The sequence below is a fragment of the Dipteris shenzhenensis genome, chromosome 21 (genome assembly GCF_047967505.1).
Source record: "Dipteris shenzhenensis isolate YYH24624 ecotype China chromosome 21, Dip_SZ_1.0, whole genome shotgun sequence".
Taxonomy (NCBI): domain Eukaryota; kingdom Viridiplantae; phylum Streptophyta; class Polypodiopsida; order Gleicheniales; family Dipteridaceae; genus Dipteris; species Dipteris shenzhenensis.
This window is the reverse complement of record NC_141616.1, coordinates 24,359,078-24,372,523: the sequence shown is the minus strand read 5'-3', so window position 1 is coordinate 24,372,523 and position 13,446 is coordinate 24,359,078. Positions and strand designations below refer to the sequence as shown.

At 39.5% G+C, this 13,446-nt stretch overlaps 1 protein-coding gene across 1 annotated transcript; it reads left to right on the top strand.

Moving 5' to 3' along the window:
* The first annotated feature begins 11,842 nt into the window (after positions 1-11,842).
* On the top strand, positions 11,843-12,447 carry LOC147888666 (uncharacterized). Its single transcript, XM_087392128.1, has one exon. The coding sequence runs from the start codon at positions 11,961-11,963 to the stop codon at positions 12,375-12,377; it is 417 nt and encodes a 138-aa protein (XP_087248254.1). The 5' UTR covers positions 11,843-11,960; the 3' UTR covers positions 12,378-12,447.
* The last annotated feature ends 999 nt before the right edge of the window (positions 12,448-13,446 follow it).

Genomic DNA, 13,446 nt, shown 5'->3' with positions numbered 1-13,446 from the left:
ATTCTTGATGTCCAAATATCTTCACTCAGCTCCACCCTTCTTGTTACATATTCAATTTATACTGTCCAAGAATCTGGTAGATCACCCTAGAATTTGATTGGAGATGGATATGAATAGAACCTAGAAGTTTGCAACAAAAAGCGGGGAGAGTGCTTTATCCATCTCTAGATAGCCCATATTGCATTTTGCTACAAATTCCTGTTGTCGACACATTCCTCATGAAAAGCTTCACTCAGCTCCAGCCTTTCTCTTGCATATCAACTCATGCTGTCCAGGAATCTGTGAGATGATCCTAGCATTTGATTTGACATGGATATCAACAGAACTAGAAAATTTGCAACAAAATGCAAGGAGAGTGCTTGACATTTTCCAAATGGTCCTACATCGCGTTTTCTTGCAAATTCCTGTGTCTCTTTTGGTTCTCACTTCTTCCTCATTGTTTTGCTATCTTTGGCCCTGTGGAATTCTTCCTTAATGATGAGAAATGTTTTTGCTTTGGAACAGTTAACTCTCAGGCCCCTCCTTTCAAGAGGAAGCTGGACTTTTCTGCTGCTATAATTAGACCACAGCAATCACTAGGTGAGTCATGAGAGCTCATGAAGGGAATTATTTGGTGATATCCTATACATTCCCTGATTGCATATGTCAGCATATAGAATTCAATGTATATAAATTTTGGAACCGGCAAAAGGAAGAGACTGGAGCAGAATGCTGAGTCTTCCATCTCAAAACAAAAGGAACCAGAAGAGGACAAATCTCTAGACTTGCTCCTATTTGAGTTTCTTCACAAATGCAAGGCTCAGAGGAACTTCCACATATACCATAGTATTTTCAACATGGAGTTCACTATGAGCTCTGTACTGGAGCATCACAAAGATTTTCTTTCAGACCATTGGGATACCTTTAAACAACTGACAGAGGCAGGAAGAATTGTGGAATGTGAAAAGGTTTTTGTGCATATAAATCATATTATCTCCATTGACAGGCTGAGGTACCATGTGAATAGAAGATTTGACAGCCTGCCTGATCAATATAAATTCAACTATAACTTGCACACCAGAAAGTGTGGAGTGCTTGAGGAAACCATGGCATTCCTTATGTACATTGTCTTCAGTCAGGACTCTCTAGATGAACAAGGGCAAGAGGCTGAAGAAGAAGACACATCTGAAGCAGAGGAAAAAGAGGATGTTCCTTTGGTAACAGAAATGGCAGAGCAAGAAGAAGATATCAACCTCCAGGATAAGGGGCTGCAAGTGGCTGCTCTTGACCTTGTTCAACTGAGGATAAAAACTCTTAAGGCAGCATAGCCAGTTGAAGATTTTGATGTTCAGAGCAGCAACTATGCAGTGCCCATGCTTCTAGGTGTCTTGATTGGTGGAAAAGATTATGTCTTCCTCCATGATATAGAGTGTATGTTCAATTTGAGGGAGGACTATGCCGTTTCCCTTATTGCTTAGGCTTCAAGGCTAGATAAGGAGGTTGGCATAGAGGATGACCATTCACTACTGGCTTTGGAAACAACTTTTGATCCTGCAAAGGCCCTTACTATTTGTTTCAAAGAGGTTGAAAAGTTCCAAGAGCCAGGTGAAGCTGCCTTCCACACAGGAAGCTATGAATCTCTCAGCACTATACACGAAAAAGCTTAAAGAAGAGGCTGGACTGGAGGGGAGAGGAATAAATCTTTGGAAAGATGAACTGCTTGTTGCTGATGAAAATGAGAAGGTACGATCTTGTTACTTCAAATCAAATACTTTGTCTTCTGCTTAAATGTTTTGTAGGTTGTGTATTGTCTCACTCCAATCTTTTGATATGTGGTAGCTACAAATTGAGGATGACACATTCCTCCAGAGAACAAGTGGAAGCAGGCTGGCTGGGTTTGGCAAACTGTCAAGCCTAGCTCATTATATTCATGATCTAGGTAGTGCTAGTAGTGCTAAGATCTTGATTTACCATAGGCAGTTGAGCAACAATGGAGAAGCCATTGTTTACTTCTTAAAATGTTTGTCCAGGGTTTTAGGTGGACATGATCTTTCATGGCAAAAGGAAAAGATCATTTTGATAGAGAGGTTGTCTGCCATAGATATATTTGGGGATTATGTGAATAAGTAGGCCTCTAGGGCCACTTACTTTTTGTCTTACACTTCTTATGCATTAGCATGTGGTGTTAAGGAGCCCAAATGTCTGGAGGGCTATGGAAAACACAAGCTCATAAGGTTTTGAGAGCCACCCATGATTGCATCAGGCGACACAATCCAAGAAGAACACGTGGAGACAGCTGAAGAAAAGGATACCCCTCCCAGACAAGCAACAGAGGCAAGCATTGATAAATAGACAGTCGACATCAAGATGGTGTAATCGCTTCTTCTGAGATAGTGACTCACTAGTATTGGCCATTTTTTGTGCTTCTAAGGTTGTGAAGTTTGCTTGTCAATCTCATAGTCGTTTTGTAACATGAATCATGGAAGTGTGGCAATATCCATGTAAATATTTTGAAAACTTGCAATCACCAAGTTCAGTGATGGATTCTTTATGAAAGGCCTGCACATGTCGGCAAAAGAGATGCGGAATCTTTGGGAAACAAAAAAAAATCTAAGGAGATATTTAATGCAAAATCATGTTAGTTAGACAAAAGATTATCTTATTTCTTTCTGAACTGATAGTTCTGTAGTCCTTACTGACAGTTCTGAGCCACATTTCCATATTTTACTATTTTTGAGGTCTTTTAGGAGAGAAATAAATCAAAAAATAGTGAATTTCTTACAGGGCCCCAAAATGAGCTCCCTTTTTCCCTAATGCATGGGAAAGACATCCTGAAGCCTCTCCAATAAATATCAAAGCCTAAAGGCCTTCATCCTTGGCCCCTTGAGTCCCCAACTTGGTAATGCAAGGTTGAATGGAAGATCCCTTGCATATCCCCATGGGGCACATCTATTGATGAGTCCCCTCACTACCTCACTAGCTATACAACTCAAAAGCCTGAGGTTGAAGGTCAAGTAGTGTTGACCTCCATAGAAGAACTTATGTGATTACAACAAGCTCTAGCACCCACCTTCAAGAGAAAGACTTCACCAATAGAGCAATAGCAACACCACTAAACTCCACTACAAAAAAGGTCTAAACCTCTAGCTCTGGCAAGAAATAGCCAATTGGGGCACTCTATCCTTTGACAATGCCAAGAACAAGTTGATGGAAGTGAGCTATGAGGCAACAACTCAAGGTAAGTCAAGGTGAGTGTTAACCTTTGGTTAATAGATGACCAAGATTTTGGTCAAACTCAGGTTACAACTCAGGGTAGGGTAGAGGCAAGGTATCACAAAAAACTATTGTTGCTGTTACTTTGGTAGTGAAAGTGGCTCTAGAGAAGCAAAAATGGCATATTTCTACCCTTGTTTACATTTTATTAGAACCATAGGGATCGTTGCGCAAGAAATTGTTGAAAAAACTATTGTTATTGTAGTGAAAATGGTTCATAAATGCCCTCATTTAGGATTTACTGCAACTAATGCAACCAGTGTGATTGCTGCACAAGCACTTGTTACATAAGGACAAAAATAGCTCTAAAATAGGACTACATTTTCCTTAGCTTGGAGCTAAAACAGCTCCAAGAACTAGCAGAAATCGACTAGTAGGTCTAAAATAGATTCAAAATAGGAGTATATTCTCCTTGGTTTACAATTATAATAACTCCAATAACTAGTGCAGTGGTTGCAAGGAAACTATCATAAATTGCAAATGTCTACATTTTCCTTAGCTCGGAACCAAAATAGCTCCAAGAGCCAGTGTGGTGGTTGAGAAATTGTTAGACAAGGGCTAATAGGACTAAAATAGCTCCAAAATAAGACTATATTCTCCTTGGTTTAGAACTAAAATAACTCCAACAACCAACACGATGGTTGTGGATATGGACCTTGAGGGGTCCCCTTTAGGGAATGACATGCCACGGTGGTCTTAATACCAAGGTAGTGGTGTCTCCATGCCAACATCATTGGTTGAACCAGCACGGTGGTCTGTGCAACAAAAGATTGTGTTGCACAGTGATAAATGGCAAAGCTACACAATGACAAGTGGCAAGGCAAAAGTTTTGTGTTGTAGTTAGGCCAATGTGGTGGTTGTCGATGCCAACATCATTGCTCGAAGCAGCATGGTGGTTAGCATAACAAAAGATTGTGTTGTGCAGTGATAGATGGCGAAGTTGCACAATGACAAGTGGCAAGGCAAAAGCTGTGTGATATAGTCAGGCTAGAGGTAGAGGCAGAGCAATAGGCAGAGGCAGAGGCAGAGGCCAGAGGTAGAGCAACAGTCTCTGTTCTCATGAGTAAATGCATATAGTGCCATGTGTTGAGCTCTACAGTGTTGACAATGATAAGATTGTGTCTCATTATTACACCAGTGCAGCAATCATGATCTTGAAAAAAATTCTACAAGAGCACAGGTCTGTGCAAAATTCAAGATCTCACCCACCGTGTCTCGTCGGGGCTCCAAAATGGCCCCAAAAATAGTTCTGCGATTGGCTACACCCAAACAAATGTTGACCCTTCATACACTTTCCAACATAACATTGACATAAAAACTTGACATGTTTCACAATAAGCAAAATAAAATTTCCAATTCCATACAAAGTCTAGTGTTAAAAATATATAGATTAAAAAACACATATACTTGGCAACAAGTAATGGAAAGTGCCAACAGAAACAGAAATTAAAATAGATCATGTCTATCTAATGATGGTAACCAAATGAAACATGCTAAAATAAAACATAAATGTCAATAACATTCACATGGTAAAATGACAATGAATAAAACTAATATAATATACATAGACCACTTAAAATAACAAATAAAACGACCTTGCATTCAAAAAATATATTAGCATGATTGACTTAGTAAATTACAAAGAAACAACACATGTTACATTCAAATACCACAACATCATTAAACTATTGAATGACAACAAATCAACATCTTAACTACCTAATGATGGTATCAAACCTACTAAAATCAAATATGAATATCAAGAACATTAGCACATATACATGGTAAAATGATAGTATACTTTTCACATAGATGATAAATAAATCAACTTGAATTTAGAAAATTTAGAAGCATACTTGGCTTAGTAAATTACAATAACATAATACAAATTACATTTAAAAACCAAAAAAGATTGTTAAATATTGATTCAATCCAAAATAAATCACAATTTTATGAATGAAGTTTGAACCATATGGTCAGGTTCTTGGAATAGGGACCTTAAGGGAGAATGTGATCCAACAACTTGTCCTCCCCAGTGGCCCCTATTGCATTCCAAGATGAAGTTGATGGAGCAAGCAAATTATAGGCTTTGAGATATCACGAAATGCATCTCAAACAATTTTTTGTAGAAAAGTGATAGTAAGAGTGTTCATCTTTGAAACTAGTTCCAAAGTGACTGTGCTTTTATACTTATGCCACCCTAGAAATTTTTTTCTTAAAAACACGTAAAATTTTCAAATAATGTAATATAAATATATCCACAAACAATATCACATGCTAAGAAAACATATAAAATAAACTTCCATCTAGAGACTCTAGTACATAGTTGACTTATAAAAGTCCAATAGGTACTCATAATGTATGGATGAAACATACTTGATTCTTGAAGCAAGAACCTTTGTAAGTGACATATTATCCATAATTTATCTTTTTCTCCTTAGTGGACTCTCTTGCGTTGCAAGCTAAAGTGCATGGATCTCACTTCAAAACAAATTACATAGTCAACCCATGAGATTGTGGAGCTTGACAAGAATGTGGATCTATCGGGCGGATATATCTTCCCATCTAACCATAGATCCATAATTTCTTTTCAGCGATTTCTAAAACTTACTAAGTTAATTTCACTTGCTAAAGAGGATTCATCTCTCTTTAGAAATGGTGTATTCTTTGAACATCAATTTGAAAATGGGTGTCAAGGACCTCCATGGTTTCATATGATTTCCACCTAATATAACATAACATTGACATCAACAAACAACATACAGACCTGACATGTTTCACAATAGTATCAAATTAAGAAAAAATAAAAACCAAATTGTTGGTTCATAGATGGAACAATGGAGTAAAGATGAAACACAATGAACACTTCTTTATTAATGAGTGGTTACATATATAGGCAATTGCCTCCATAGTGGTAGATCCCAAATCCACAATTATCTCCATGATTATCTCAATCAGTCACCTCCTATGATCACTCCAAATCCACACATCACACCAACCTGACATACCTAACTGCCAAGTCACTAGAACCTTCTAGTAGACTGACACACACACTCCTTGCATAGGACTCCAAGCCCATAGGCACACACACACACATACATCAATTTTGTCCTTCATTCCCCCCCACAAATTGATGACCTCATCCCTCAACAGTAGTACATGGGATGCTCCATGATGACCCCTACCAATATCTCACTCCTCTCTCGATAGTAGTATCTAGGATGCTCCAAGTCATGGCCCCAATATGTGACTCACTCCTAGGACTCTTGGTTTACAACTGGGAGATAGACAACGACTATGTATGGAAATCCCCATGATTCCAACAAGGAAAAATCTCAAACAAAAGACTAAAAATCATTTGAGGATGGACTATCCATGGTAGAGAACCATTATTGACCTCACACACAGATAACTTAGAAAACATATCGGTCCTTACCCTTGTCAAAATTGACTTGGGTGTTGTAAGCAGTGAGAGCTTTAACATCCTCTAGTTCTTCTTCTTCTTCGGTCTTTGCTTCTTCCACAAGGTTTGCTGAACATCTCTTCTTTGCATAGCATTCTTTTTCTAAATGTCCAGGTTTTCCACAAAAGTTGCACTTTATTTTGCTCTTGCTCTTGAAGTTGCTTTTAGCCAAATATGTCCCATGTTCTTTGTAATCACTTCTCTGTTTGATTTTCCTTTCCTCTTCCAAGAGGGATGCCTCAATTTCCACTAGACTAATCTCTGGTATATTGGTGAGTGTCGTGACAATAGTGCCATATTCTTCAGTTAGGCTTCTAAGTAAGATGGCAATTACAATATCTTCATCAAGATTAAACTTAATGCCATATAACTGAGTCAATATGCTCTTCATTGAATTTAGATGTGAAGAGATGGATTCTCCTCTATCCAAATTTAAATCAAAGAACTTAATGAGCAGGCTAAACTTAGAACATCTCCCCTGTGCTACAAAAACATGCTCAAGATGAGTCCATGTAGCATGAGCATTGTCACATCCATCAATGTGGTGGATAAAAGAATCACTCAATCCAAGAGCAATGATGGCTAGTGCTTTTTCATCTTTAGGAAGCCATAAAGCTTCTCCTTCCCTAGTTGTAGGTTTAGTTTCTTTTCCATTAGCCACCTTCCATATTCCCTTTTTCATGAGAATAAATTTCAGTTTGGTCTGGCAAGTGTGAAAACACTCTCCCTCAAACTTATCTATCTTGAGTTTGGAGGCCATTTGGAAAGGTCTTACCAATTTAATGGTAGTGTCTAATCCCTTTACAAAAGATCAATCTTTCTGAATAAAGAAATCCCTTCACCATATAGATGCAAATTGCTAGATAAAAATTCAGAAAAACCTAGTTGCTTGGCATATGCATAACCACTTGGCTTCTCCCACAACCTCTTAACTGGGGTCTTCTTTACCTTGAACTTTGTCCTTGTAGTCTTCTTAGCATTTGAAGAACATTGAGAACTTGGCATGTTGTCAAGAAATCACAATCAACTGAACTTTAAAGAACATTCTCCGAACTGAAAAGGCAATCTCTGAATCTTTGAACTGTACTTAACTCCTCAAGCATCACCTTAGCATTTAGTGTAGCATCAAACTTCAAAGAAAGTCTAGAAATCCTTGCAGAAAATAGAGGAACCTTGGAGGATTGATACCTCACTCCACATAGCATCAAGCAGGGGGCATTTGCTATACAATCAAAGGTACCTAGTAAGAGAAGACTCAATAGAAATCTCAGACGAAATGACGTGTCACACCACCTGAGGCAGCAACATCTTCTTAAATTGTGAAAGCCATGTCTTCTCTAAACCTGACTGGTTTTTCTTCAGTTTCTCCTCATTTTCTTGACCATCAATTTCACCAGCAGGTAGCCCATAGGGTCGCCTAAGTACACCTCATACCATTTTAGGAATGGTGGCTCCACTAAGCTGAATTTACAGAAATGGCATAGAATGAAGCGAGAAGAAGCATGGGCTGTAGAAGCTCTATTTCATCAATTCCTCCCAAGTGGAAGTGTGCCCTAACAAGGGGAAAGTACAACTGAAAGGGTAGGAGCAATGGTGGCTTGTAGGTGGAGAATAGGCTTAAGGCATTTCAGGAAGGAAGGTGGAAGAGAAACTCCATTTGGGGAAGAAGATGGAATCTTCAAAGAATCTCATGGATTCTCTTCCTAGGCACTAGGATTCTCAGCAAGCTCTGATACCACATGTTGGTTCATAGATGGGACAATGGAGCAAAGATGAAACACAATGAGCACTTCTTTATTCATGAGTGGTTACATATACAGCCAACTACGTCCATGCTGGTAAGATCCTAGATCCACAATCATCTCCATGATTATCTCAATCAGCCACCTCCTATGATCACTCCAAATCCACACATCACACCAACCTAACATACCTAACTGCCAAGTCACTAGAACCTTCTAGCACACCTACACTCACACACTCCTTGCATAGGACTCCAAGCCCGTAGGCACACACACACACATACATCAATTTTGTCCTTCACGAGTTGGATGTGATTGAGAAACACGTAATTGAATATGCCAATGGGACCAAGAAATAAATTAGCTCATGATACCTAATAATGGTGGACCAAATCAAAGATGCTAAAATAAAATAAATATGTCAATAACATCACCACATATAACATGGTAAAGTGATAATAAACAAAACTAATATCATATACAAAGACCGCATAAATAACAAATAAAAGGAGCTTGTATTTGAAAATTATAGTAGCACACTTGAATTAGTAAATTACAAAGAAACAACACATATTACATGTAATACCATAAATATTGTTAAACTGTTGTTTGTAAAACAAACGAGAATTTAAAACAAACTATCCAATGATGGTATCAAACATGCTAAAATAAAATCTAAATGCCATCACCACATAGAGAGCACATATACATGGTAGAATGACAACAAACGAAAGCTAAATCACATATAAAGACAACACAAAGACAACAAATAAAATGAATGTGCATTAGAAAATTTAGAAGCAAACTTGACTTAGTAAATTAGAGTTAAAAAACATAAATTACATTTAAAAACCACAAACATTGTTAAACTATTAAATCTAAAATAAATCAAAATTTTGTGAATGAACTATTCTGGATTCTAGGATTAGGGATCTTTGAAGGAAGAATGTGATCCAACAACTTGTCCTCCTCCATGGCCGCTATTGCATTACAAGATGAAGTTGATGGAGCTTACTCCAAAACAAATTATATGCTTCCAAATATCTGAAATCTATTTCAACCAATCTTTAGTAGAAAAGTAAAGATAATAAGAGTGTTTGTCTTTGAAACTAGTTTCAAAGTAACTATGCTTTTATACATGCACCACCCTCCATACAATTTTGAGAAAATTTCCTTGAAAATTGTAAGAAAACAATACGTTTGTGCTCAATAGATAACAGGATCTCGTACGCAAGAGAGAAAACCAGATAGTATGGAGAATCAAAAATTTGATTACTGTAGAATTGATACAATAGATGGCACTGCCTCCCAACCGTGCGCTCCTGTGAAAGAAGCTTCGATGGCGTGCTAGAAACAGTAGAGGACGGAGGCTGGTTGCTAAGGAATCAGGGTTATTGTAGCCAGTGATAAAATGGGCTTCACGAGCTTGCTCTTATATAGCCACTAGTCGTAGTTAGTTAGACCCAATGTGGTGACTGACCCAGTCTGCCCAAAATGGTCACCTGGGGGTCAGTCCCGAAATAGGCCACCGACCACACGATAGAACCTCAACCTCCATGAAAGCTACGTGGATAGACCCTAAATCTTTCCAAAACTTTCAAAATCATGCTTCTCTAGATATTGCAGTATGACAAGTGGTCCAATCTATGTTAGTGTTGAGAGATGGACGAAAGAAGGATTGATTGTCATGCATAAGCAAGTCTAATGCCTAAAAGTCAATCCTCTTTCTTATTTTCTCAAACGATCTCGCCTAGTAGCTCCTCCCATGCTCAAAACACCATACATCATCCATGGTTCATCCAGCCACATTGATTGCTTTGAGGTTCAGACTAAAATGATTTGAATTTGAAAAAGAATCTTAGATGAGAGAAGTGACAAGATTTGGAGAGAAGCACCCAAAATGGAGCAAGTAGAAGGCAAGGTGCATCTTACTCAAAAATCTTGAAATTTTTGAAAGAATGAAAATGAATGGGAGGGGGAAATGCGCTTAGAGAAGGAAAATGCTGAGGAACGTCTATCCCATGATAGGGAGGAACGTCATTAAAAAAGAGAAGGAGAAGGGATGAGACAGGAAAGAGAGGGCGTAAGCTTTTTTCATAGCATAGATTAAAAACTAATCCCGCAATAAAAGAGACTTGTGCTCGCCTTTTAAAAAGATGTGAAATGGCGCTAGAAAACGAGAGAGAAGGAAGAGAAAAACATGAGAATGAGGGGGGTGTGGTAGTTTGATAGGAGGATTTGGTTTCAGGACAAATGGCACAAATTTGGTTGAGAAACTTAGTTGTCCAGTTTGATTTTAGTTCAAAAACGCGATGGGAGAATTGAGGTACCAAGTGGGAGGTCAACATCAAACTTTGGTCCATTGAATAAAGAAATATAAAAGTCAAGCCATTTCCAAGATTATATTACCCTCCATGAGCCAATATTATATTGAGTTTTATTCATCAGGTTATCCTTCCATGTCACCAAAGGGTTGTCTTATAGGGCCCCTTTTTTAGTCCAAAATTTTGAGAATGGATAATGTCTTTGTAGTAGCGTTGAGATAAGCTTTATGCTCTCTCTCTCTCTCTCTTATAATGGTAGTTTGATCAAGGCTCATTCATTGATATCCCAAGTCCTAAACTTGTCATCCTCCTCTCTCTTGCATAGTGGTAGGTGATCCAACAGTAGATAGGTGAATCATATTATCCCGATTCACATTCCTCCTCCTTTATCATCCATTTGGTTAAAGCTTCAAATTTGCATGTTTGATTGATTGCCATTCAATAAAAAACCAGGCTATTTAAACTTCATACTTTTTAGCTATATTAGGTTGGTTACACACTAGTGCTTGCCCATGCCCAAGAAGGGGCGTGGGCTCGCATGGCCTCTAGACTTGCTATAAAATGATTCATCCCTCATTTTGAGGCCGCCCTCGGAGCATGGACAGCTAGCCCCCTTACCGAGCGCTCTCGCCCAACTAGGCTAACAATGTGTTTCCCTTACAATCAAATTCGTTCTTTATGCTAAAACATTGTGAGTTTGCAGCTTATTGAAAGCCCCCATGCGTCTGATGTGTAAACACACAGTGTTTGGCCATCTTCTTGCATGGGTGGAGCGACTAGCAATGTGTAACCAACCTCATACACACCACAGCATCCGGCCTTCTTCTTGCATGGGCAGGCGATTATCACTGTGCAACCAGCCTCATACACACCTCAGCGTCCGGCCTTCTTCGTGCATGGGCAGACGACTGGGAGTGTGTGCTTGATAACTAACGTTAGCCGCCCAGAGCATTTTAAAATCTAATTTGAGATAGTGATATAGCGAACCTTGAACGTATCGTCGTAACGCGTTGTAATAGTCCAGCAATTTCCCGTATGCATATCACTTGACTTCTTGAAGCTCCATCCCTGAGTCCTTACCCAATTCTCTCCCTCATCCTCTCTCTGAGCAACCTTCCATCCAGCGTCTCTTCGCCTTCCACAGAGCTTTTCCTTGCACACCCCATCCACCCTCCCACCATGGTCAAAGCTCCCTTCTTCTCCCATCTCTTTCGTAGTAGGAAGTATAGTCGAGTCCTCGGCCAGGAGGAACTCTTCGTTTTTGGTTCCTTTGATCCAGGGTTTCCAGGCGAGGACGAAGCTGCTCCTGGATTGCGCGCCCCCCCCACAGGACAGACCGGATGGAGATCGCGACTGCCCCCACCGCTTCGCGGCCTCCTCAGAAAGCGAAGAAATGCGCGCTCTGCCCGTGAGGCCATCCCCCCCTTCGCTGTCGACAATATGGGCACTGCATCCGCTACCCTTGGGCCGCGGGCTGTGGTGGAGAACTTCATATTAGGACCCATTGAAGAAAGCGATGAATTGTATCGAAGACAATGCGTGGAGTTGCTCAGGAAACTCTCAGCCCGTGGAAGGGTTCCTGGATATTTTTACTGAACGCCCTCTTTACAGCATATGTTGCGAGGAGGCCCTTACGGACAGGAATCTTCGTTGCACGTCAACTAGATTGGAGCAGCTTGCGGGGATAGAAGATCTGCCCCAAATTATCCTTCGATCCTGCAATATTTGCGTTCAAGTCGGGGATTGGCTTGCTTCAGTCCATTTTCCTTAGCTTTCGAAGGATGATTCGGGCAAAAGGGTGGAGACTCCGGCACAGGAAGTTTTAACAATTGTTTAGACCATCTTTAATCTTTTTATACGACCATACAAATGTTCCTCTTGTTTTTGGCCTGCCTGCCATAAGCCTATTTTTCTTGTCAAATTTTTATGGGTCCACTTGCTTGTAGAAATCCTCCACATTTTTAGCCTCTCTCTCTCTCATCTAAAATGGCCAATTTTGATTTTCAAAAAATCTAGATTTTTTATTGGTCCACTAGCCTCTAGAAATCCTCCACATTTTTAGCCTCTCTCTCTCTCTCACACACACACACACACACACACACATTGCTTTCAATGCATCATCTCCGCCCTCTTTCACTATTTGGATCTCGGGCAAGCCTTATGAATGATTTATTATCATTCACCTTGTTTCTTCTAACCTTATCAACGCAAGCTTCTTCTTCTCACGAATAAAAACAGACATGAATGCTGAGAGAGAGAGAGAGAGAGAAAGAGATTAATTTGTAGCAATAATGGCAAGGAGCCAAGATTGACTCATCGTGATTCCAAGGATCGAAACACACACACACGCACGCGCGCACACACACACGCACGCACGTGCACACACAATGCAAACCAGAACCAACCAATAAGACCCATGTGGGTACAAAACTTGGTGTGGAAGGATGAGAGAGAGAGAGAAAGAGAGAGAGAGAGAGAGAGAGAGAGAGATTGGGTAGCAAGTCTTTAACGCATAGGCTAGCGAGGGGAAAGAAGTTAAAGAAATTTTGTTAGAAGGATCTAAGGCCAAATATAGTTAGAAATTTAAGTAAGAAGAACCAAAATTTTAAGTGTGGAGAGTAATCATAATGGAAGAATTAATCCAAATCTAGTAGAGTGTAAGCCA

Excerpts from the sequence above, each read along its gene's own strand:
- LOC147888666 (XM_087392128.1), top strand. The coding sequence starts at position 11,961 with ATGGTCAAAGCTCCCTTCTTCTCCCATCTCTTTCGTAGTAGGAAGTAT.